The sequence below is a fragment of the Haemaphysalis longicornis genome, unplaced genomic scaffold, assembly GCF_048455015.1.
Source record: "Haemaphysalis longicornis isolate Haplotype H1 unplaced genomic scaffold, Haemaphysalis longicornis Haplotype H1 scaffold_8, whole genome shotgun sequence".
In the NCBI taxonomy this organism is placed as follows: Eukaryota; Metazoa; Arthropoda; class Arachnida; order Ixodida; family Ixodidae; genus Haemaphysalis; species Haemaphysalis longicornis.
The window spans coordinates 185,498,603-185,525,317 of record NW_027526445.1 but is presented as its reverse complement, the minus strand read 5'-3'; the positions used below and the strand labels follow the sequence as shown (position 1 = coordinate 185,525,317).

The 26,715-nt window shown below is 46.1% G+C and overlaps 1 protein-coding gene across 6 annotated transcripts in view; it reads right to left on the bottom strand.

Moving 5' to 3' along the window:
• Nucleotides 1-26,715, bottom strand: part of LOC144148723 (uncharacterized) — a 204,859-nt gene that overhangs the window by 154,744 nt on the left and 23,400 nt on the right. For 3 of the 6 annotated variants that reach the window (XM_077680246.1, XM_077680247.1, XM_077680242.1), the window contains exons 2-3: nucleotides 19,300-19,513; nucleotides 14,438-14,647 (exon numbers count right to left, since the gene is read on the bottom strand). In XM_077680246.1, coding sequence (XP_077536372.1) covers nucleotides 14,438-14,647; nucleotides 19,300-19,373 — 284 coding nt within the window. In that variant the 5' untranslated portion in view covers nucleotides 19,374-19,513. Of the gene's footprint in view, nucleotides 1-14,437; nucleotides 14,648-18,136; nucleotides 18,343-19,299; nucleotides 19,514-26,715 lie in introns of all 6 variants that reach the window. The other 3 variants (XM_077680243.1, XM_077680245.1, XM_077680244.1) reach the window with 3 other exon arrangements.

The following is a 26,715-nucleotide window of genomic DNA, read 5'->3' as shown; positions in this document are numbered from 1 at the left end:
GATTTGAATTAGCGTCAACCCCACAAGGCCAGCTGCATTATTGATCCAAAAGCGAGAAAATGCCAAAGCGGCGTTCACACGACGGACATATCCACAGCCGGACTTATGACGTCGCGTGATGTCAGCAGACGGTCCGGCGGAAGGTAGCATTCGCAGGAAGGATGAAGCGAGCAGATGACAGCGCGGACGAGCAGGACATACTCTCGACGCGTGGACCGTCCGCGCGCGGCGAAAAGCGCAAGAGGTTCGAATGGTTGAGGGTAGTCGCAGAGATGGACGCCGACGGAAAGCGTCGTAGCCATGGTCGTAGCGTGGCGGTGGCGGTAGAGGTAGCGTTGGCCACAAGAATGAGCCGCGTAAGAATGCGTAACAGCAGCGTTCGCATCGAGACACCCGGTTTGGAGCAGTGGAATGGGGGAAATATAAAATGATTTAAGAAAACATTTGGCGTCTTTACCTTGGGAGGAGCGCGAGGCAACAGGAACAACATGAGAGGTGAGCGGTAAAGCGAAGGGAGGCATTTACTTCGCAAAAGGCGATAAAGACTATCGTCTTTTGACGGCATTTGCAACGAAAGGAGCAGATACGCGGCCAATTTTTGTTATCGCTTCACGCGCTCCACCTTTATCGGCTTTCTGAAGCTACATGCACACCAGCGTCGAACTTGTCGTGCAGCCCTGCCGACGGGCGCCGGCGGCGTCGCGGCGCCGCACTGCGGGTGCACGTAGCTTCACGTAACTCCTGATGCTGTTGCAGGCTTGCGTCACTTCTTATTTTAAATGCAGAGCATTTCTTTAACTCACATGTAGCGTCCGCCGTGCGTCCGCAACAGCTCAGCGCGCAGGCGCGCCCTCTCCCCCACTCCTCCTCTCCCGCATCACGCTACCCTCCTCGCTCTCAACAACAGGTCCGCACCCCTCCCCTACCCTATATAAAAAAATACTTACCGGCGCCTGGTTTCGATCCCACGACCCTGCGGGCGGAACGCAAGGTACATGGTGCTCTTCCCACTGCGCCACAAAGCCGACACAGAATGGAAGGCTACGAACGCGCCTTATATCCTTGACTCATTCAAACTACGTCAAGAAGCTGCTGATACAACGCATTCACTACCTGTGCGCGGAACGCGAGGTACATGGTGCTCTTCCCACTGCGCCACAAAACCGACACAGAACCCATACAAAAATGCCTTATGGGCGTCTATTGAAAAATGTATGGTGAGCTATGGCCGCCTATGGGTCTCTATGGTCACCCATAAAAAGGCATAAATTAGGCTATAGCCAGCTATTGAAGTTTTTATAGATCCTGCACTAAAGACTGTAAACCATACAATTCTCTTTAGACGATTATAGAACATCCTAGTGTATTTAGTCTATAGAGTCACAACTATTCAGGCAACTGTAGCCAGCTAAAGAAATATGTATGGCTTTAGTTCTATAGACCAGCCGCGGCAAAGCTCTTTTGGCTGGCTGTAAACCATTTTTTTAGCTTGAAGTCTACAGACTCAAAACCATTCAGCTGTCTTTTGCCAGCTATTGAAAAGAGTTCGTCCTAAAGCTATAGAGAGAAAGCCATAAAAGTATCATTCGGCTGGCTATAGGCCGTTGTTTCGCTCTAAGTCTACAGACTTCAAACCATTCAGCTGTCTTTTGCCAGCTATTGAAAAGAGTTCGTCCTAAAGCTATAGAGAGAAAGCCATAAAAGCTCATTTGGCTGGCTATGGGCCGTTGTTTAGCTCTAAGTGTACAAACTTGGAACCATACGGATGTCTTCTGCCAGCTATTGGAGAGAATTTGCTTTAAAGCTAAAGTGAGGCAGCCATAAAAACTTCTGCGGCTGGGTACAGTACAATATATAACTGTAGACCTTTAGATGTGTGATAATTAAGCAACATTTTGCCGGCATTGAGAAAGCGTTTGGCGCAGAACTTACAAGCCTGCATCCATAAAGGCTTCTTTAGCTAACTACATAGTAACATAAGGCTCCAAGTTTCCAGCCGCTAATCGAAAAGTGTTAGCCTATAAAGGTATAATTCGAGCCACCATTAAATCCTATTCTGCTGGTTTCAATCTGACTTATGACGCGAAATTCATATACTCATGATTTACCTAGCTACATCTACAACACAGATTGGATAACGATGACGAGGTTGATCGGCCGGTTATATGAACGTATTTGTTCAATAAGGTTAGGTACTTATTATACCAACAATACTGGAAAAGTACAATTAAAAGAAGCTACTGATTAAAGCTCAAATTCAGGTTGCAACTTTGGATACTGCGCGTCCGCAAAGCTTGCAAATGAATGTTGACCGAAAGACGTATAATTTCGTAGAATTATTCCTCTGTGGCCCTTCGCTGCCTCGGTCAAGTGAAAAAGCCGGCTTCTCTGAAAATGGCCCTCACAGCGTCGAAGCAGATTGGAAATAACTTTCGCGGCCCACGGTACGCTCTCTCAGAAATATGCTGGAAGCTGCGAACAACCACATTCCTTCTCCCGCGGACCCCACTTTCAGATTAGTCATTGAGAAAGGGGGAGAGGGACCCACGCCGGACCGAAGGAGGCGCGGTGAAGAAATTCTGGGAAGCGATGAAAGGGTAGGGGGGACACACCTGCTTCCTGTTTTATTTTCTGTTGTTTGTTTGGCATACTGGTTTTGGCGATGGGTACCGAAGGACACGGCCGGGCGGCCCGCGCTGTGTTAGTATTCCTGCGCGCAGCAATGCTAGTGACAGACAATGTTCCCTGAGTACTGAGAACAGATACAACTTTTTTCGGATGAAGAAAACAAAACGTTAAGCGATCTTGTACTTACCAAAAAAAAATTCACACCGAACAAGTTAGAAAAATATCGAAAGATGGGCATGTATCTCCGCACTATTTGCTATCGCGATGGACCTGCTTATACCTGGATGTACTCAGTCAGCCACATTTCGTCTCCTTGCTCATGTGCGCGGGCCGCGGGCATGGCACGTGTTGCCTGGTGCTGGGAATTTCGACTCGACGGCAATGTGCTCGTGCAGATGGTGTGACGCCAACTTTTTGGTGTCGTGAATTTCGGTGTTTACGGTGACAGTGTTACGACTAATTCAACATCAACTTCAAGTCTTGCGAAAATGGATACCTGCGATACTGTGGCAGGAATTTCATCGTACGCAAAACTCTAGGGTGAGTGATCTTACGAACTGAAGAGACTCTATAGTGCGAGAAATGCAGGACTTTTTTTGGTGTCACGAATACTTTTCGAAACTATTCTGCACCACATGGGCACTGCAACGTAGACAGAAGTGAAGATTTGGCCGCGGTGATGTGACAAAAATAATTTTTTTGCGCGCTGAGAAAACTTACAAGGAACTAATTGAGTGAACTTGGAAAAACGTTTTTTTTTATCATTGCATTGTGTGCGACCATCTTCATTGTTTTATTGAGAGTGCATTTCCATTTTAGCCACCGAACTTGCAGCTGTGTGCGTTGAGTACTGAGTGTAATGAACGACTTCTGAGTGCTTTCTTTTCTGTGGACTACCCAGCACCTGTAGGTATTTGTGTCTCGGCCGACGTTCGCGGGGAATGTGCCGCGTCGTATGGCTGTCGAGCGAGTCACTTAAGCGTGAGCCAGAGTGTTAGAATGCGTGTGCTGTGTTTTTCGATCGGCGTATGTGAACAACTGTTTACTGGTGGTGAAGTAGCGTAGATAGTAGCCATTTATGTGATGAATGGAATGAATAAACCCCTTGATTTTGCTTTCCTTGAATGCCTGTGTTTAAGCCTTTTGTGAATGAAAACTGGCGAAGTGTTTGCAATCGCAACCTCGCACTCCCCCTATATCTCTGAAGTGTTCACGTAGCATATATAACATAATGCACCTAAGTGCCACATGACAAGTTCTAGAGATCTGCAAGGCTCTATGCCGACATGGCAGCATGCTAATAATTTCTCAGCGGCTGCTGCTGTCGCTGTGTTTCAAATAGTGGCGATTCTCTTCTGGCTGCAGCTCATGCAAAAATATTGTATGGTCGGCTATTGAAAAACCTTCTTATGGTTGTCTTTAGCTATTTGGCCCAATCATCTTTAGACATTTCTATGGCTGTCTTTAGCCATTCCTATCGACATTCCTATGGGTGTCTTTAGATTCTTCTATAGCCATAGCGATATCGAAAGAAGAGTTAAAGACAGCCATAGAACCGGCTATAGAAGAAGCTAAAGACACCCATAGGGATTTCAATACGAATAGCTAAAGACAACCATAGAACCGGCTATTGAAGAAGCTAAAGACACCCATAGGAATGTCGATACGAATATCTAAAGACAACCACAGAACTGGCTATAGAAGACGCTAAAGACACCCATAGGAATGTCGATAGGAATAGCTAAAGACAACCATATAACCGGCTATAGAAGAACCTAAAGACACCCATAGGAATGTCGATAAGAATAGCTAAAGACAGCCGTAGAACCGGTTATATAAGAAGCTAAAGACACCCATAGGAATGGCGATACGAATCGCTAAAGACCGCCATAGAAAAGTCTAAAGATTATTGGGCCAAATAGCTAAAGACGACCATAAAAAGGATTTTCTATAGCCGACCATACAATATTTTTGTATGGGAATGAAAGGCTACGAACGCGTCTTATATCCTTGACTCATTCAAACTACGTCAAGAAGCTGCTGATACAACGCATTCACTACCACCAACTCCCCAAACACTAAACGTTAACGCAATACACCCACCCCCTATGCGACGCATTTACTCGAGTCCCCCTCGCGGGGAGATGGGCCCTTTTTTGTATCGCCGCTGGGCAGGCAGTAGACTAGCGTTGCGATTAGTGTTTCTCCCACTCATGTTAGCCTGAATATCCATTGCGCGAAAGCCCTGCCCGCCGTTCTAACGCACTGAAACAGGCACGCTTACTGCGGGAAAACTGCTCAAAAGCATACAAATATACACAAACGGAGACGTAGTGGTGATCTCGAAACGCCCGCTGCTCCGAGCAGAGAGGCATGGTCGCTAGACTATCCAGCCTTGTGCGCGCCAAAGCACAGTACTTTGCCAGTATTTCACCGCTGGAATCGCGAACGGAAATGAAGCCTCCAATTGTCAGGCCGCGTCGTCCGCGGTCCGTTTGCGACGCTCACGAATCGCTGACGTCGAACTCACATGGCACCTATTCCGGGGCCCGAATCAGTGATTTCGTCCACCGTGCGAATCGGAGCACGGCCGCTCGATGGAAACTAGGTCCGGCCTGCCCATTCACGCGCCGCCAATGGGCAGGCGCGTGACAGCGGACTTGTCAGTTGCCGCCTCTACATTCGGCGGGGGCGCCACACATCGGTGACGGCTCCCGCGGCCCCCGCTTCGGGGCGCCTACGGAATATCGACGATCATCGTTCCTTTAAACGCCGTTCACTCGCGTTATAACACTCGTGTCTGGAAAATAATAACACCACAATTTACCGCGAAGATATGTCTTCAAAGTCTAAGAATTTCATCTATTTGGTGGCGGTAATTCTTGTTGGCGGTTTAAAAAGACAAGTGCGATGCAGCCGCTCCTGCAACCCAGTTCTTGCGATGTTGGGGAATATGACTGTACAACATGTTACAATGCTAATTCGGTTTAAAAACTGCAGCCCATTTGTGCTGAAAAAAAACTACGTCCACCTCCCCTCGCGAGAATCCTGGTGTGATGCGACGCTGGAGGGGTTCAAGCGCAAATTGAGAGCAACCGTCGACTGAAAGGCCGCCGGAGAGCGGCACACCGGTTATATGCGCAGCGCGCCCGAAGAAGAGGAGACCGCGGAGAGAGAGAGTACTGCCCATGCGCAGCACCGCGCGCAGCGCCGCCCACCGGCGGAGTGAGAGCGCGCTGGGCCGCACACCCGCAGATGTTGAGGGAGGGAGAGTGTTCGCTCTCACCTGGGCACGCGCCGGCGCCAGTGCGTCTGCCGCGGCTATGACGCAACACAATCCAACACAATCCACTTTAATCCAATCCAATCCAAATCCAATCCAAGCCAAGCCAAGCCAATACCCCTCGCGAGAGGGTGTTCGCTATCAGAGAGGAGAGGGGTGAGCGGAGGAGAGTGCGGACGCCGCCGCCGCCGACGACGACGGACGCACGCAGGAAAGACAGGGCCGCCGACAAGAGATGCTCTCAGCGTCGCATCTAATAAAACTCCAATAGTGCTGCCATTCACCATGCTAATTGACGGACAGTTTTAAAACGGCCGTGTTTTAACCTTTCCAAACACAGGCTCAGCAGCCCCAGGGCTGTCTCATGTTTGAATTCAGGCACGGTAATTTTACTCCGAACCAAATGTCCCCAAATGCCGAGAAATTGTAGAAGGTCACATGTATTAGTAAACCGGATATTTACTCGTTAAACAGGGACGTAAAATGCTTAAATGCGCTGCGTACCTGATTGCTTTGCGTGAGAGAAACACCTGTGTACTATCGGTAAAGGGTTTGTGATTTCTTTCTTCTTTCCGTAGTTCGTTTGAATCGTGGTGTGATTTCGCATGTGCGGTCGAGTTTACCGTATGTGTGAAATCTGATGTGTGAAGTCTGATAGGCCGCTTGGGTGGATATTCATGGATTTATTAAAAACTGCTTGACAGTGAGAACTTGTGTATTTTTGCGTGATTCTATGTTGTATAGCATTTACGTTGCTTGTCGTTTTTCATTATGAACAGCACCGAATTAGCTCAACTTCAAGTTCTAATAATCTGTACTTGTTAACTTCACGAGGGTGAAATAGGAATTAACGCGGGCAAGCAACACGGTTGGAAGGATTAATGCGGCTTGCAGCATCGCGCGTCGGCGACGGGCGAGGGCATGGAAGCGAAGTTTACGGTTACCGCTTGTACTCTCGGTGGGGTGCCACGGTATCGGCGCAGACTCCGGTGGCGCTAAAAGCAGCAGGGGCGGGAATGTTGAAGCTTGCGTGAGCGCTTTGAGCTTTTCGTTTCGCAGAATTCCGCGCACTGCGCGTGTAATATAGCGTGCTAGTGTGCTCCAGGTAACGAAATGCCCAAAACTGCTGCGTGCCGCGCTGCAAGTCGAATTCCTCGAAAACCCCGGACGTCTGTTACCACGAGTTCCCTGCCAAAGAGCGACTCCGAGACGACTGGCTGCATAACATCTCCCGTCAAGGGATCAAAAAGGGCAGCCAATAGGAGCCCAGCTCCAGATCGGTCGTTTGCTCGCTGCACTTCAAAGAGAATGACTACACGGTGGGATTTAAGCGCATGTTGTTACTACCAACAGCTGTCTCGACAAGATTTCCGTCGTACTCAACGTACATGCAGCCGGGAAGCCCAAAAAGGAGGAGGGCGCTTGTTCGGCCGCTGCTCGAGGCATGTGCGTCGGCATCTCAAGTACGCTATCAAGGGCAAGTGAGCCCAATGGTAACAAAAAATAAAACGATTGAACTTTCAATTTTGGGCCTAACTGGTAATGAAGAAAGAAATCAACCCCACACACCGACAGAGGCAGACCCAATCCTGTACGCTCTCACGGACTTGCAATCATGCGGCCAACGTAATTTCGAGACTCGAGAATGCCAGACTTCGTTCGATCTGACAGGCTGTTTCGATAACACCAAGATAAATGCCCGCCGCCTTAAAATGAAAGAAAACAGACTAAACGAAAAACTACAAAAACTGCAAGAACGCTGCGACGAATTTCGCGAACAAGCGAAGAAGTTCGAGGAGGATCGCGCTGTACAGGCATTTCGACACAACGAATAAATTTGTAAGCTCCTTTCAAACACCGTATTTCCAGACCTCGCAGACTGCCCGCTGATGTGGTGCGCCAGCAACAGGGACCCGTACCACTGTCATGAGCTGTGCGAAATTTTTAAGTGCGAATCGTCCGCCGCCGTAGTCCGCATAGCAACAGCTGCGGGTGCGCGCGCTCCTCGTCTTCCTTAGCAACGGGGGGAGATGGGCGCGCGCTGCCTGGCCGTTGACATGGTACATACCCACGTGGGGCATTGGCCAGGAATTGGGCGTGAGAAGGGCTAATGCACCCGCTTAAAGGAGTACTGACACGAAATTTCAAAGATGGGCGCGCGCTGCCTGGCCGCTGACATGGCACATACCCACGTGGGGGATTGGCCAGGAATCGGGCGTGAGAAGGGCTAATGCACCCGCTTAAAGGAGTACTGACACGAAATTTCAAAGCTGAGATCCGCTCTAGCAATCAAGTACAACGACAACACAAATAGGTGTCTGTGAATAAATGCGTCTTTCTTTCTTTGTAGTTGTGTGTGTGTGTGATCTCTCTTTCGCGAACATTACCGAACCGCGCAAATTCAACTCGTGCATTCGCACTTTCACATTCTTCCCCTCGGGGAAATGCGGGGAAATTTTTGAAAAAGTTATTGAGGCCACTTCTTGCCAGCTGGTATGGCGACGTTAATAGCTCTTTGGAGAATCTACTGAAGCTTGCGCGAAAACATTTCTCGCCAAAGGTTTTCCGCTTGTAAAGCTGATTGCCGGTGAACCATAGGCGAAGAGAACTTATATATTTTTTGAAAAACCCAATAAATCCTCCTTGAAATGTTGTATCAAGTTTACCTTTTTATGTCCAGGCGATTTAATACAGTTTAATTTACCTTCCAACAGTATATTACGTTGTGCAACTAGTGTAAATCAAAGAACGGCTGCCGCAATTTTATAGCATACCAACTGCATCCTGTACTCATTTCCGTGTTTTGGTTCCCATGTAAATAGCGCTCTTGTTGCAATAAATCAGCTCATAGTTGCGTTCGCCCTGTCCACTTCATTCGTGTGTCCTCCATAATTTTGTGTACCTTGTAACCTAACGCGCAGTGTAACAATATTTACGAAGCAAATGAACCAATGGACCCTAAAAGGTATTAAGATTATTCCAGTTTTCTTTGAAAACGCAGTTAAAGCAAGGTGTGAAAATATCCAGTCACATTTGTCAAACGCCCATTGAGAAATGGGCGTGTACGACTTAGCATGAAACGTTTATGCGATTTTTACGTACCCGCAAGTTATAAAATGTTGCGTAATAAGCAGAACTGGGGTTGCTCAGACTAGCTTGCCACGCCAAATATTATTCCTGAAAGCCTTGGGAAAGTCTTTAGAAAGAAATCCGCCTATTGCGCTCGACGTTAGCAAAGCGTCACCTGCTAACGTCGCATATACGGCGCGCTATAAGGAAAACAAATGCAGCGCTGTGCCTACTTCGGGAATACTAGTTAGTCCGTAACGCCTATATTGTGACTTTCCGCCTCACGCATCACCGCATATTATTATAAATTATGAAGATGCTGACTTCGGCCGTCGGTGCAGTCATGAACAACTTACACCGAATTGGCACCCTGACCGCTGGAGGCAGCCGCCGCTCTTCTTTCACCGATGATTAGCGCCGCGACTGGCGCTGCAGCGGAAAGGGAAACTATCATCGTCACTGGCGGGGAGGCGCGTTCGGCAGGCCGGACCCAGTTTCCATCGAGCGGCCGTGATCGCAGCATCACACAAAGAACATCAGAGAAGCATCTAAAGAACATCGCACAATCGTTTTTTTAGTCCCTATTTTTTCTATCGGTTTTAGTAACATGGTTGAGCTCTTTGCTTCAATGTCAGCTTTGTTCACCTTCTTGGCCCTCACCACCGCCCCGCTATCGTCTGCTGCTATATTACAATTTCGTGGCGGGATCACAGAAAAAGACGGCCGTGACCATCGGTTGAAGGACAGCGACACACTGCGACTGATAACGCGTAGCACACTGATGCGTCAAGCTCGAACTCAATAAACGCAGTAAGGAATAACGCAGTTAGATTTCTTTGGTATTTTTTACTCTATTCCGATCATGTTACCCATACAGGAGGACTGTGGACAAATGCCATACTGCCCTCTTTAGTTGCTGTTACGCCAAACAAATATTTTAACACAGAAGTGTTTTATTCCGGAATAAACAAAGATCTGACTGACGGCATATCCGTCATGGAAATCACATCGCCAGAAAAACGCGGCTGGGCTAGGATTCGAGCCAGGTGCTCCGTCGCGGCAACGGGAGGTGCCAGGCGCTTTACCGTTTCCACTACGAGCTAAAGCGCAGACAGCTGTATGAACGGGCCATATATCTTTCCTATAACCTCCTCTATTTCGATGGTGCTGCCGTCTAAGAGAGGTGAAGCGAAGTAGTGCATCACGATGCTAATGAGCGCCGACAGTTGGCGCCAGCTGAGGTCGTCGCAACGCAACCGTCTGCCGTACACTCCACGGAAGCGGGACGCAGTGGTCGCTCATGTGCGAAAGCGACGCGCCAGCAGATTGTCGCTCACCATGCACATCCACAATACAGCCCCGCAAATCATGCTCTTTTGCTGCAGCGGACCGTGAGTTCGACAAACGATTCACTGGCAACCCGTTCGGTTTCGCTGGCATGGTTTGCGAGCGCGGGTGGTTTCATTCGGTTTTACGCAGTGCTTCGGCGCGTGCAATCCAGTGTCTAATGTTTACAAGTCTGACGGTGCCATACCGACGAAATATAAATAGCGATGTGCAAGTTCATATCGATGCAGAATAAACAATCAACTCATCCTGTGAAGGAACATCTCACTTTCGTGTTTTACCGATTCCTGTGAAAGAGGGATAAAGAACATTTTTGTTTGCTAGGCGTAGTCATTCTGCCTCCCTCAAACACTGCGATCAAGAACTCCAACAAACACCTTAGCCAGGGAGAACGGGAAAGTATGGCCGCGAGCCTATATGCACAGCCCATCTCGGTTGCCTTGCACCGCCCAGCTCGGTAGGAGACTACGCCTTGCACTTGGAGATGCCCTTAGAGGGCTGCTTACAGCTTTGCAGCCGTAAACAACCCGCATAAATTTGCTCTTGTATGAAAACGTTACTTTTGGTCTTCTTTCACTTACTCTGCCAATTTTTTTCCTACATGTATATGAATGTGCGTTGCGCCTGCTGGTTGAACTGTATAAGCGGCACAGGCTTCGTCAAGCCCAAAATGGCTTTTTGCCTGTTTCCTCAGCATAACTATGATGTTGGAATAAACATGGCTTGCACTTTGACTTTGACTATGATTGTCGTACTGTACTGAGCCAAATTGCTTCATGGTTTCTTCTTCTGTAACAAACATTCTTTGTTCTTCATTTGTTTGTTTTTGCGTATGAATTTATTGAGTGTACAGAACACTTCTAACCATTGTGTTTGAATTCCCTACGAATGCACTTTCCATTGCTCTAACGCGTTTGAAAATGATCAAATTGTCTGTAGCGGAGAATATAAGCATTTTAACCTCTCCTGTCACACTCCTCACGCCACTTTCAACTAAGCTTGACTTAAAGAAGTCACCGGGTCACGATAACATAACAAACATTTTGTAGCGTGAGCTACACTGGCCGAGGTTGAGCAGTTACGCGTGGCTCCTGGAGAGCCGTGCTGCGCATGCGGGAGGAGCAGTGACGCGCCGGAGCCGCCGCCGCCGCGATTGGATTGGATTGGATTGAAAATCGTTTTAGCGGCAGTAAGCATGATGATCTGCTAATCCTAGACAACCAGGAAACCTAACAATAACCAGCTGAACCTTAGCTCACGCTACGTATATCCTAGCATAGCCAATCTAAGCCACTGCTAATTTTTTTCTTAACAGATATGTCGCTTGGGTTAGTAAATACTCGTTAAATTGTACACGGTATCTTTAAAAAACATTGACAATCCCTGCCAATCTAAGCCACTGCTAATTTTTTTCTTAACAGATATGTCGCTTGGGTTAGTAAATACTCGTTAAATTGTACACGGTATCTTTAAAAAACATTGACAATCCCTGACGACTGGCGATAGGCAAAAGTTATTCCAAACCATAAATCCTGCTCGAGTCTCGAGGCTAGCAATTACTGTCCGGTTTCACTAACCAGCGCAGGCTGTAAGATATTGGAGCACGTAATTTTTAAAGCCGTTATTACAGATTTAGAATAACTGACTTACTGTGCAGTTATCCACATGGTTTCATATCGGATCGATCAACCATAGCCCATCTTGCAGAGATAACTGGTGATATTGCTAACGTGATTAATAATAGAGGGCAAATAAATGCGATCTTCATTGACTTTTCAAAAGCGTTTGATGTCGTTCCCCACCTTGATCTAATCACAAAAATGCATGCGATTGGAATTGAAAGTAATGTAATTTCATGGGTACAATTCTATCTCCGCAACCGCAAGCAATTCGTTGCCGTGGACAATCAATCACACATCAGATAGTTTGAATGTTTTCTCGGGGGTCCAGTCTTATTCTTTATTTACATTAATTACATTCATTTGTGCATTAACTCACCCATTCAATTATGGTTGTTCGCAAATGACTGCGTCATGTATTCAAGAGTAAATTCAACGGAAGGCCAAATTAAGCTTAATCATTCATTGCAGTTGATTCACGCATCGTGTAAAAAGTCGGGATGACACTCAATGCCAAAAAAAACTGTGAGCCTAACTTTTACTATTCAGAAAAATCCCCTAAACTTTGCTTACACTCGGGATAATAATAAAATTGATAAAAGTAATCATTTAAACTACTTGGGCGTAACGCTTAAGTCCAAGAGCCGCATATTAATGTCACATGCACTAAAGCGCAATGAAACAGAATTTTTAAGGAAGAAATTATGTAAAGTCCCCCTGAAGTGAAGCTAACTGCCTTTAAAGCATTTATAGGACCAGCCCTAGCATATGCAGATATCATTTGGGACCCACATCAACAATATCTAATAAAGAAAATCGAACGAATTCAAAGTCTGGCAGTACGGTTTGTTTTCTCAGAATATTCTAGACACACTAGCATCACAAATTTAATAAACAAAACCGGACTTCCCTCATCGGCACCGGAAGAATAACATTTAAACAAAAATTTATATATCTTTTGTACTCCGGCCACTATAAAATGTCGCGAGAATATTATCTCCTTGAACCCTTTAAGCACTCTTCGCGATGCAAACCGCAACAAAGTGATTCGACAACCCATGACCAACAAAAAATACCCACAGACTTTCTGTATTTCCCTCCTCCATTTTTTACTTTAACCAATTACCCGAAAGCGCAGTCAACTTCTAAACTGTGCAATTATTTGCCGATCGGATTCAAAGTTTGAATTTTGTATGAATGGGATATTTACTTTGGTATTGACTTGGGTTATTTACTAGGGGTATTTACTCAGGTATGTGTTTTTTACTCATAGAGAGAAGACATCCAGCTGTTAGGTTGTGGACTGTCTTGCATATATTTAATTTTCCTTTCCACCTAATACTGTCGTGGTTATTTTTTTTTGGACTGTACTGTCTGTACTATTTGAGTGTATTTCTCGTACCACTCCTGCATGGACCGCCAAGGTCTGCAGTATATTGAAATAAATAAATAAATAAATAAATAAATAAATAAATAAATAAATAAATAAACAAATAAATAATAAATAAATAAACTAGGTACTGCTGAGAGTAAGTACGACACGGGAATTCCGGAGAATAGATATTTTGGGAGCAGACCGGGTTGATGTGGTGACAATTCTTAAAATTAGTAACAACAAGTGCCTCGTCTATTACATTGTCAAGCCGGACTTTTGCTTAAACTTCCAATTTTACGTTTATGTTATCTACGATTATTTCGGCGCGGTCCTTTTTACAATTTGAATAATTTAGATTAAATTTTTTACAACATGCGCGACTTCAGCAGACAGCGCGTGCATTAAAATCTGAACTGAGCATAACGGTCGTACTCAACAAAACCATCTATAGCTCCCTGCCCCGTAGACCGACACACAGCCCATCACAAGACACTTGACCGAGATACCGATAGCCACAGTTCGTGTCTCTTCCTTTTACATTTAAACTCCTCGTCATGGTTTTAAACAACTTAAGTAAGCGCACTTCACCAAAACTATCGGCATAACCCAACCTCTCCCAGGTGTAGCATGAGCCGCCCCGATTTTGAGCAACGTTTATTGTTACCGTGGAATCGGATCCGCAGTACTTTTTTATAGTAGAAAAAGCAAAAGTTTCAAGAACATTTTGATGATTTAGAGGAAATTTTATCTACCTAAGGGTCAAACATTTCCCGCATCACGTAGTTGGAGCCGTATGAAATAGTATACCTCAATTACTGCCTTGAAAATAAAAATGTACTAACATCCCTTGTGTCATAGGATGTCATTTTTCATGGTGTACATGTGTTTTTCCTATGCTCTTCCTGCGAGAATTCCGACAAAATACTGGCCGTATATTTTTAAACAAACAAACAAACAAATAAATAAATAAATAAATAAATAAATAAATAAATAAATCTGTTTCTTTCTGATGGCCAAAAGTATACTTCGGTTTTATATTACGGTACTGTTGGGCACTATGGCATCTTTTTCACTCTTCTACCTGAGGGACGCTTCCGTAAAGGAGGCAAAATTTACCCGAGTTCGGCGTTTTCTTCCGCGCAGGCAGTGTTGATTTGACCCGACGTGGACGCTCCCCGGAATTTTTTTTCCATCGCCGGTTCTTTCTGGTGGTCAAATACGTCGCCAGTGTTGCCCGGTGCACCCTCGCAGTGTTCTGCTGGAGCATCCCGATTCTCTTTAGGGTCCGTTGAGCGTTTCCTTTCATCAGGACAAGCTGGTGGCTCCCTAAAAAAAGCAGCGTCTTTTCAAGCGAACCTTGTATTGGCTCCCTTGCGGCGTGGATGGTTGCGTACACCGAAACTACTTGTACCGAAGCCAACTTCATCCACGTGCTCTAATGATTATGATAACGATGATGCTTTTAATGTGTTTGGCACGTACCCACTCGCGAAGATTGGCCAAGGATAGTGTTGGCTGTTCCCTTGTCGTAGCTTACACATTGTATTTTATAAATTAAAAAAAAAACGGCGGATCCCCTCTCCGTGGCGCAGATCTTTCTCCCCACTCGCAGCTGGAACCCTAGAGTTTCATACAAATAACTAGAGGGGAAACTGGCGCTAGTGTCAACGCGAACATGGCAGCGGCGCTTACGCTTCAATGGGAATCATGGGTAGTTCTGGAACCGGATTGCGTAGGATTGAAACGGGCTTACGGCTGCGAAAATTGTGTTTTTTGACAAAAAAGCTCTTATGGCCAGGTTCTTCGTTTACAAATTACATGGTGAACAAGAAAGTTAGTAACGAAAAACCGGTTTTGTACGAAACAAAACGGCGCGTTTAAATAAAAAGCAGACGCGGAGTCGAGGAGGTTTGTGGGGCATCCCTCGGGGCATCCTGCCACAATCAGCCTCAGAGCCGCTGCGGACGGGGCTGGTTGAGCTGCAAGGCGCGTGGCGCTTCCCGCCACAGCTTTCCCACGGGAAATTCAGCATCCCCCTCTAAAGTTTTCAGTTCGTCGTTTCCGTTGACGTTCAGCTTCGCGTGCCTTCGTTGTATCAGTAGCTTCTTGACGTAGTTAGAATGAGTCAAGGACATAAGGCGCGATCGTACCGCATGCTCCTGTCCCGGATTTGTAGCGTAGTGGGAAGAGCACCGCGTACCTCCCGTTGCGGCCAGAGAGTCGTGGGATCGAAACCGGGCGCCGCTATTTCTTTTTTTTTATAGTGTAGTATCGCGGAGCTGTGGGTGTAAGGAGGAGAGTTGCGCATGCGCAGTGAGCGTGTGCACGGCGCCGCCATCAACGACACAGGACCAGGCGAGCCTAAGAAATGCTCCGCATTTAAAAAGAAACTGATTACCTTTGGAGAAGTTATTCTTGCCTGAATTGGTGACATCCATCAAGCTGCGTTCCTACCAGCCGCCGGTGCTGCTGTTCTACGCCGTAGGAGCCGGCCTTCGCACGAAAGGTGTGGCTGTTCCAAGCGATTCGCAACTGTCGTCAGCTTTGACAATACATTGCTCTGCCGAATGAGCAGCGCCGCAACTCCTAATTAGCACACAACTTCGCCGCACAGAGCGCCGTCATTTGTGTTTTCATGCTCGCTGTGCGGCAATGTATTGATAACCCACCCAATTCGCAAATCTGGTTATAAAACATTCCACTCAGGGCGGCGTCAGTGCACGCGAAGCATGCAGTTCAAGGAGAAACGTATTTTTGATCACTCCTCCCAACACCGCGCGTTGGCAAATGCGTTCATGTAAATCCAAAACGAAAACGAAACTGCCTGCAATCCATAGCAAGTTCCACGAGCCATCGAGCGCCAATCCGAATCCAGAACTACCCATCACGCCCATTGAGGCGTACGATCGCAGCGCCAGTTTCCCCTCTAGTTATATTGTAAGAAACTCTATGGCTGAAACGGCCGCGCTTCTTCCCGCCACACTGGTAACCAATTAGCGTCGTCTAGGGTGCTTCGACGACAGCGCCGCCGCAATTGGGTCAAAGTACTGAACACATCGTTGTTTTAGATGCGACTGCATCTCATTCACTCGCCTTGTCCCTCCATACGGCGTGGTTGTCCGTCCACACCCCTCCCCCTACACTATAAAAAAACCTGCATGAAACTAACTGACTGACTGACTGACTGACTGCAACGGCTTACTTGCACGAATGCTTTGCTCTGTGGACAGCCAATGCACTCGCCAGCCGCGTCGGCGGATTGCCTCGAAAGCGCGTCATCCCTATTTCATATTTGCCGCGCTTTCAAGGCGCTTTTTCGAAGAAAGTGCTACGAGTTGTGCCGCGCCTCCGCCAGATGGCGCCACGGGTCCCGCGACCGAGAGAAGACGCAGTGAAACATCCCCCTCGCGAGGGCTACGATCAAATGCAGAGCATTTCCGGGGGCGCACGACGTTAAGTAGTTTGCGTTACGTTAATGTTGTTGCACTTGTGGCAACTGCTGACGAGAGAGCGCTCGTCAGCAGTAATTTGAATGAGTCAACGATATAAGGCGGGTTCGTAGCGTCCCATTCTGTGTCGGCTTTGTGGCGCATTGGGTAGAGCACCATGTACATTGCGTTCCGCCCGCTCGGTCGAGGGATCGAAACCGGGCGCCGGATAATATTTTTTTTATATAGTAGGGAGGGGTGCGGACTACGGACGTCAACGCGGGTGACATCGTGAGTTACTGAAATGCTCTGCATTAAAAAAAAATAATTGTTAGCGGCGCCCGGTTTCGATCCCACGACCCTGTGGGGTACGGAACGCGAGGTACATGGTGCTCTTCCCGTTTTGCGCGACAAAACCGAGACAGAATCAAATGCTGCGAACGCGCCTTATATCCTTGACTCATCAAACTACGTCAAGAAGCTACTGATACAACGCACGATGGGGCAATGATTAACACTTGCAATAAAAGAAAAGAAGCTCCCACTTACAGCAACAATGATGGAGTAAAGGTCGTTGTGACAGCGAATCCCCAAGCATACCACTTAGAGAGATTGACCAAGATTGGCCAATAAAACATAATAATCATAAAACATAATAATCATACGTGTTCCCGACAGGTTTCACGCGATTTCAGAATCAATTCAACGGAAACACCAAGTGAACCCCACGATGCGTCGCATCTATAGGGTTCCCCTCGCGGGGAGGTGGGCGCAATTTTTTCGTTTGCCACAAGACCGAGCAATTCAAAATATATAAGATCAATTCAAAATATATAAGATCATTCAAACCTCGCGAGTAAAGCTCGTTGCATGGAAAATTACAGTGCGGTCTTGCTACAGTGAATTGCTGCGGCGGCGAGTGAGTGGCCCAAAATGGCGGCGCCAAAGCATACGTGCCTCCCCACAGTACACCGGACGCGCGTGTATCGATGCACGCTAGCGTCGTCGCTAAAATCACTCCACATCGCAGGTCGGGAAGTTCACCCTCCCGTCAGGCAGTTCACCTTCTAGTGCGGCATGGACAGGTCTCGCGTGGATCGCTATACGCGAAAGAGTGGGCAGCCATTGAAGAAGTAAATGTTTCTGATAACCGCAGACAAATGATCTGCAATAGTGTATACGAAACATTTGCGCTCGGGTAAAGCTCAGCGAAATGTTTCGTTTTGGTCGGTCGATTTGGCGTTTTCATTTTTGTCATTGCGTTTTCTATTTGGTCGTTTTTGTTATCACGGAGTTTGGTGTGCACCCTTGCTTCCGGAGGGAAAGTTGGGTTTTAATTTTTGGCCTATACAAGGACTCGGTTTTTGTGAAGTAAGTAAAAAATTACCCGATTTCAGGGTTTTCTTCGGCGCTGTCAGTGTTGAATTGATCCGACTTGGGTGTTCCCCAGAAATGTTTTCTATCGCCTTTTTCTGGGGATTAATGATGTCGCCAGTGCTGTCAGTTGTGCCGTCGCGGTACTCTACCACAGCATCCTGATTCTCTCCAAGGAGCGTTGAGCTTTTGCTTTCATCAGGGCAAGCTGGCGGCTCCCTTGAATAAGAAAATCTTGTGACAAAACATGTCGGCGAACACAAACGCTATTTACGTTGAGAAAACGGTCGGCGGTGAGATAAATTGCTTAGACCACGGAAATAAATTCACTAACTGTACCTAACACACGACCACAAATACACTTACGAATAAAGGCGCAAACAAGTACGAACTACATGCAGCAAACAGTTTACGGGCAAAAGTGCTAGGATTCAAATGCGGCACAAACGGTTTGGCAACCGGACAGATTCTTCATGGCCACCTGAAGTACTTGGTTGATCATCCGACGTAACGAAACCTTCGTAGCTTCGGAACGTTGAAAGGCACTACAGAAGCTTTAAGTGCATCCTAAGGCGCGAAGTTAACTTCTTCTAGACTCATATTCAGTCTTCCCGTCGGAAAAGTGACAGTTATTTATTACCCTTGACGAAACGAAAAGCGTATAAACCAGCATCGCAGGCCCACAGTAATTTTGCTTATTATTTCTGATCTTAAGGTTGGGAAATGGTGGGGCATTATAGTAAAAATGCATTCAAAATTCATTGTAGAAATAACTGTCCGACAGGATCACATATAGGAAAAGTCAAAGAGGTTCTTTTCATGACTAGCAAAAACTCAGTGGGAGGTTAGGAATTCCTTTCTACAATTTGTAATGGTCGGCGAAAGATCCACATGTTCTTTTTTCAACACAATCTGAGGTCCTAGCATCTCTTAGATGATACGACCAAATCTGCACAAAATACTGTACGAGGAGGAAAAAGTCGCCACACAGCGCAAATTCAGTCTTCGTTGACCTTTTTTAGAGTGCACTGTTTGGGCTCTTCTTTTTGCTTTTCCTGTTTTTTTTTCATATATCAACCTGCCCGCCCTGTTTTATCTCTTATCTCAATGCGGACATCTGGAACCTGTTCTTTTCCCCTTACCGGAAATAATTGTAGAGGAAGCAAGAAAAATTACCTGAGTTTAGAGACTTCTGAGCTTGCAGAGGTTATATGATCCGGTGGGGACGTGGGACAACCAACTTGTTCCATTGGTTTTTCTAGTTTCTTCCTGTTCGTCAAGGCTGTCGCCTATGTTGGCTGTTCCTCCCGTGGAGGGCCCCGCTGCAGCGTGCAGATTCTCTACGGAGTTTGTCGAGCTTTTTCTTGAATAACCGACTACTCGTGACACACTGAAAAAAAAATCGTATAAATAAATATGCTGCTGGGCGTAAATTGTGTATTTAGAGTAAACGCTGAGCACAGGGACAACTTGTTCAGATTTCGGAATGACACCCACTAAACAGGCGGGCACACGCACACACATTGGCACCTTGGCGCAATAATATATATATATATATATATATATTGTTTTCCATAAGCAGCCGGGAAAGGAGGAAAATACTCTCAAACCAGTTCTCTCGGCGGCCGACCAGCGTTGCCTGAGCGCGCTGGGCTGCTAACATCGCTCGGCGCGGTGTGCTCCGCTGCGTAGTTCAGGAGTATTTCGCACCGTGTGCTTAGTTTTTGCGGAACTTTCAACTGTTTTAGCCAATGCTGCGATGCCGTTCAAGGCGCAAACGTCGCTTGGTCAGCACTGTGCGGTGGTGGGTTATTGAACAACCAGAGAAAGCGAGAAACAGTCGCTGACAGCACGCATGTGCACGACACTGCCTGGAGAAAATGCAGTGCGGTTGCGGCGTGTTTTTGCGGCATCGCTTCCCAACGCACACAGAGTTGAGATATCGGTGGATTCCGTTGATAAATTGCAACGACTTTGTACCAACGACCAACTTCAGGGTTTGTTGGGTGCACTTGGACGACAAGCAGACGGAGCAAAATCCATTTATCACACGCAGAGCTGCGACAGGGAACGGAACCCCCTGAAATGTTAGAAGCAACTTTATCCTTTACAATACAGCATTGATTGGTTGGTTGATTGATTGATTGATTGATTGATTGATTCATTCATTCATTATGGTGTTTAACGCCCCGACGCTTCATGTGTGATGAGGCGCGCCGTAGTGGAGTGCTGCGGGTTAATTTTGACCACTCGGGGATCTTTCACGAGCGCCGATACAATACATTACAATAACTTCTGGTTCCTTGTAGTCAATTTAAAATACCATATATTGTTTGGTCATTGCAGCCGATTGGCATTGGCAGCCGATTTTCATCTAATCTAACCTTTAAAATCAGGGCGTTTTGTTTACTTTTTTTCAGGCCAACGCATTACACTGCCAAACGATATGAAAGGATAACTTTCTCCATCGCACACTGCTGGTCGATAGCAGGATAAGCAGGCAGCCAAATGTGGAAACGCAGCTCGAGATACGCGTGAACGCTGCATTTGGAAAACAGCTCAGCCTGTTCACAACGCGGTCAAAGGAAAAGCTTCTAATCCTTTTACGTTGCCACGGAATCTAAAGTATTACAATTACAAAACAGTTACTGCTGGTCGCGTAAAGCATTTGTCGTGCAAGCAGCGGTTTCACAAAGGTGGGCTCCGAGCGACAGGCCACATGCGCTGCGCAGAGTTAGGCCAATCATGATCACGATCGTGATCAACCAACATTAACTCGCCCGAACGTCAACCCTTTTGCTCAACCTTCGAATAGTATTTTGACTGGTTGTGCGGTCGTGTTATTTTTCCGCCCGGGTAATTTCGTTTCGTCAGTAACCGTCATAAGTCTAGTTAAGAAAGATTATATTGCATTGCAATGTCAACAGCGTAGCAATCGCCTCGTCGAAAGTCTATCCCGAGCACGGATCACCGTGACCCACATATGCTGTGCGCGCTCCGCATTCGACGTCCGCGCTTCCGTAAACATGACTAATCGGTGAACATAACAAGCACGGTGGCATTGAAAACACGTATTTACTCCCCGATATAGATTTCTATATCAGTCGGTGCCATACCGGTACGTTTGCATCGCGGAACTGCGGAGCACCACCGGCACCACCACCACACTGCTACTGCTGCTCGCAACAGCCGGGGTCGGAATTTCCCGCTCTGGCAGGAAATTAGGACCTAAAATCCGTCCGCAGATGATGAAAACGAAACAGAACACACACACACAAGCACTGCAACCGCTAACTTAACGCCAAACCACTGCGGGTCACTCGGTAATGCACGGATACCGAGCAGACGCACGCAAAGAACGGCGCACTTAACAGCCCAGCGCGCAGGTTTCGGCGGTCGCTTCATTGACGGCGCTAGCGTCTGGTCAGAAAAAGCAAATGGCGGCGCCCACCTCTAGCAAGGAAAATGGTGTATATATATATATATATATATATCCAGGCGACCCCGCTTATAACGAACACAACGGGAAACCGAAATCACTTCGTTATATCCGCTTTTCGCTATATCTGGACAGAAAATCTATGTAGACCAATGGTAACGGGAAACGAAGATTTGTTCGTTATAGCCGCTATTTTGTTAAACCCGGGTTCGCTATAAGTGGGCTATACTGTATATATATATATATATAAATATATATATATATATATATATATATATATATATATATATATATATATATATATATATATATAAATCTAGAAAAAGATAAACTCACAAAGCGCGCAGAAATAGTATAAGTAAAGAGTCGGATACACAGCAAGCACAATAACAAACAATGTTTACTTACGTAGCGGCAACGGGACTTGCCTTCATCAGAGTAAAGTTACATGATTTTGCTGTCGCAAACATTTTTAACACATTTCTTATATAGGTTTGCATAAAACTGTGAGAAAGAGCGGAAAATGTTTCGGAAATGGGGAGTGTGCATACAGTCAGGCTACGCCTATGTTACAACATCAACAAACAAACAAGAAAAATAAAAAAAGTGGGGGGGGGGGGGGGAGCGAGCGAGAGAAAAAGGGGTCGTGTTAACAATGCAGCGTTCAAGGTTGCACCATGACGGGTCAACGTATGCCGCGCGGGCTGCAAGTTCAGACAATGGGGGAAACTGGACAACCGCGGTTTGAAAAGAAAGGGAAGAGTATACACTGAGGTATTCAGTGACTGCTGAGACTGGTTCGGGGGGAAGCGAAGATGGGTGTGCCCCCCGCTGGGTCAAGAGAATAGATAGGGGGCACAAAAGAGCATTTCACAGAAGCTAGCAATTGAACAGGAAATAGGTAGGGTCACAAAAGGTTAAACATGAATAGATCACAAAGAGTTAAACATTCTTAAGTGATGGTGGGAACGAGGCCTCCCTCCCCAGGACAAATGGCATTGTTGAGCCGCATTAGGCTAATAAAGCTGCTATATTAGCAGAGTTTCTGCGAATTCTGATGGCAAACTCGAGGGTAGGAATAATGAACATAGTTATAAAAATTATGAAGCCGCTAATTTTAATCGAGGGATAAGCACGTTAGTTTTCCGTAACTTTCATTAATTCCAAGTGTGGCTGACCCAAACTTATAAATGAGAAAAGATTCCCGAACCTCGCGGTCGTGGTGTGTTTTGAAGGCGGATTCTAAAATCGTTGCTTTAAGATGTTCAAATGCATGCCCGGAACTGTTCACATGTCTTGACAGGGGCAAATAAGGGCAGCTTTTTGCATGAGAGCGGTGATAATTGAACCGTATTCGGAAGGGCGTTTCAGTTTGGCCGATATATTGTTGCCTACAAACAGTGCACTCTAGAAGATATACGACATTAGCGGAGTCACAGTTAAAGTTACCTTTTATATTTACGTAGTAGTCTGAAGCCGTGCTGGTGGCGCGCTGTGTAGTGGTCATGTGTGGGCATACTTTACATCGGGGTTTATTGCAGGGCATGCAGCCAGTAGTTGCCGGTCGGTTGATACGAGAGTTAGTAAGAAAGTCACCTAAATTCTTATTACGCCGGTAGACAACGCGTGGTGGTTCGGGGAATATGCTTTTTAAGCGGTCACTTTGCATTAGGATATTGTGATGTTTTTTGAGCACGGTTGACACTCTTGGAGCGGAGGATGAGTGGGTTAAAACTAAGTTAGTTTGCGGGTTCCCGTTGGGGGCTTTTTTCTTACAGATTTCATTACGGTCTAATTGGTTGGCTCGCACAATAGCGTCGTCGATAACTTTTTCCGGGTATTTTTTATTCAGGAGGGCGGTCTTGAGTTCTCGACAGTTTGAGTCAAAGTCGGCTTGGTTTGAGCAAATTCTCCTAAATCGGTGGGCTTGGCTGTAAGGTATTGCTGTCTTGCAGTGTCTGACATGGCTGCTTCGGAAGTGCAAATACTGCCGCGTGTCTGTCGGTTTTCTATACAGTTTAGTTTGAAGCCGACCTTGGAAGGTAGTAACGGTGGCGTCCAGAAAGTTTACAGTGTTCCGAATAGGAATGAGCAAGGGAAAGACTACGAGAATACTTCTACGATCACCCCGCGACGGAAGAAGCCCGCAGAACCCTACCTAGCTATAAGCACTCGACCCCTCCCACACAGCGTGATAGTTGCCTCGACATGTACATCAAAGCTGTCCAACGCGATGTGCGAAAAGCTTACCAAACACAAATTTCGTTCCACCACAACATGACTACCAACGAAAAGAAAGCCCTAGAGGAACTCGCAAGCTGTCCCGACATAATCATTAAACCTGCCGACAAGGGAGGCGCAATCGTAATCCTTGACAAAACCGACTATGTTAATGAGGCCAATAAGCAACTATCAGTATCGACGTTCTGTAAAGCACTACCCAATGATCCCACTCAAGATTATAAGCAAATTGTCAAAGATAAACTTGCTGAGCTTGTTAAAAATAAAACAATAAATGAAACCACGGCTCGTTCTCTGATCCCCTTAAGCCCAGTAGCCGGTAAATTCTATCTTCTCCCAAAGATTCACAAGGTGAACAACCGAGGGCGCCCGATTGTTTCTGGCATTGGCACTGTTACCGAAAACCTCTCGCGCTATGTGGATAATCTCATTTGCGACATTCCGCCCAGCTTTCCCTCCTTCATTAAGGATACCAATGACTTTCTCTCAGACATCTCAAAAATTGAAATTCCTGATAACTGCCTTCTAGTCACCCTTGATGTTGCGTCACTGTATACTAACATCCCCCATGAAGATGGCATCGCCGCTGTATCCCTTGCGTATGAGCAGTCATCGTGCGACAAACCTATCGATTCTTCTGCTCTCCAAACATTCCTTAAGCTTATTCTTGAAATTAACAATTTTGAGTTCGACGGAGTTCATTACGTGCAAGTCAGCGGAACGTCAATGAGAACTCGAATCGGACCTAACTACGCTAATATCTTTATGGCTCACCTCGAATCAAACTTTCTTGACACCCAAAATTTAAAGCCAATGTACTATAAAAGGTATATTGATGACATATTCATGATCTGGCAACACGGTGAGGCGGAGCTCCTCACCTTCATTGAGGCATTTAACCTAGCCCATCCTAGTATTTCCCTTGCTCATTCCTATTCGGAACACAGTGTAAACTTTCTGGGCGTCACCGTTACTACCTTCCAAGGTCGGCTTCAAACTAAACTGTATAGAAAACCGACAGACACGCGGCAGTATTTGCACTTCCGAAGCAGCCATGTCAGACACTGCAAGACAGCAATACCTTACAGCCAAGCCCACCGATTTAGGAGAATTTGCTCAAACCAAGCCGACTTTGACTCAAACTGTCGAGAACTCAAGACCGCCCTCCTGAATAAAAAATACCCGGAAAAAGTTATCGACGACGCTATTGTGCGAGCCAACCAATTAGACCGTAATGAAATCTGTAAGAAAAAAGCCCCAAACGGGAACCCGCAAACTAACTTAGTTTTAACCCACTCATCCTCCGCTCCAAGAGTGTCAACCGTGCTCAAAAAACATCACAATATCCTAATGCAAAGTGACCGCTTAAAAAGCATATTCCCCGAACCACCACGCGTTGTCTACCGGCGTAATAAGAATTTAGGTGACTTTCTTACTAACTCTCGTATCAACCGACCGGCAACTACTGGCTGCATGCCCTGCAATAAACCCCGATGTAAAGTATGCCCACACATGACCACTACACAGCGCGCCACCAGCACGGCTTCAGACTACTACGTAAATATGAAAGGTAACTTTAACTGTGACTCCGCTAATGTCGTATATCTTCTAGAGTGCACTGTTTGTAGGCAACAATATATCGGCCAAACTGAAACGCCCTTCCGAATACGGTTCAATAATCACCGCTCTCATGCAAAAAGCTGCCCTTATTTGCCCCTGTCAAGACATGTAAACAGTTCCGGGCATGCATTTGAACATCTTAAAGCAACGATTTTAGAATCCGCCTTCAAAACGCACCACGACCGCGAGGTTCGGGAATCTTTTCTCATTTATAAGTTTGGGTCAGCCACGCTTGGAATTAATGAAAGTTACGGAAAACTAACGTGCTTATCCCTCGATTAAAATTAGCGGCTTCATAAGTTTTATAACTATGTTCATTATTCCTACCCTCGAGTTTGCCATCAGAATTCGCAGAAACTCTCCTAATATAGCAGCTTTATTAGCCTAATGCGGCTCAACAATGCCATTTGTCCTGGGGAGGGAGGCCTCGTTCCCACCATCACTTAAGAATGTTAACTCTTTGTGATCTATTCATGTTTAACCTTTTGTGACCCTACCTATTTCCTGTTCAATTGCTAGCTTCTGTGAAATGCTCTTTTGTGCCCCCTATCTATTCTCTTGACCCAGCGGGGGGCACACCCATCTTCGCTTCCCCCCGAACCAGTCTCAGCAGTCGCTGAATACCTCAGTGTATACTCTTCCCTTTCTTTTCAAACCGCGGTTGTCCAGTTTCCCCCATTGTCTGAACTTGCAGCCCGCGCGGCATACGTTGACCCGTCAAGGTGCAACCTTGAACGCTGCATTGTTAACACGACCCCTTTTTCTCTCGCTCGCTCCCCCCCCCCCCCTTTTTATTTTTCTTGTTTGTTTGTTGATGTTGTAACATAGGCGTAGCCTGACTGTATGCACACTCCCCATTTCCGAAACATTTTCCGCTCTTTCTCACAGTTTTATGCAAACCTATATAAGAAATGTGTTCAAAATGTTTGCGACAGCAAAATCATGTAACTTTACTCTGATGAAGGCAAGTCCCGTTGCCGCTACGTAATTAAACATTGTATGTTATTGTTCTTGCTGTGTATGCGACTCTTTACTTATATATATATATATATATATATATATATATATATATATATATATATATATATATATATATATATATATATATATATATATATATATATATATATATATATATATATATATATATATATACAAAAACTTGGGTGCGACCACTTGGAAAACACTAACAAATACTTTATTTCGAAAGTTTCGACCAGTGGTCTGGTCTGCTTCGGGGAAAATTACAAGTGACTGAATATGCTCTACGATACACACTTCACGAGAGAGGG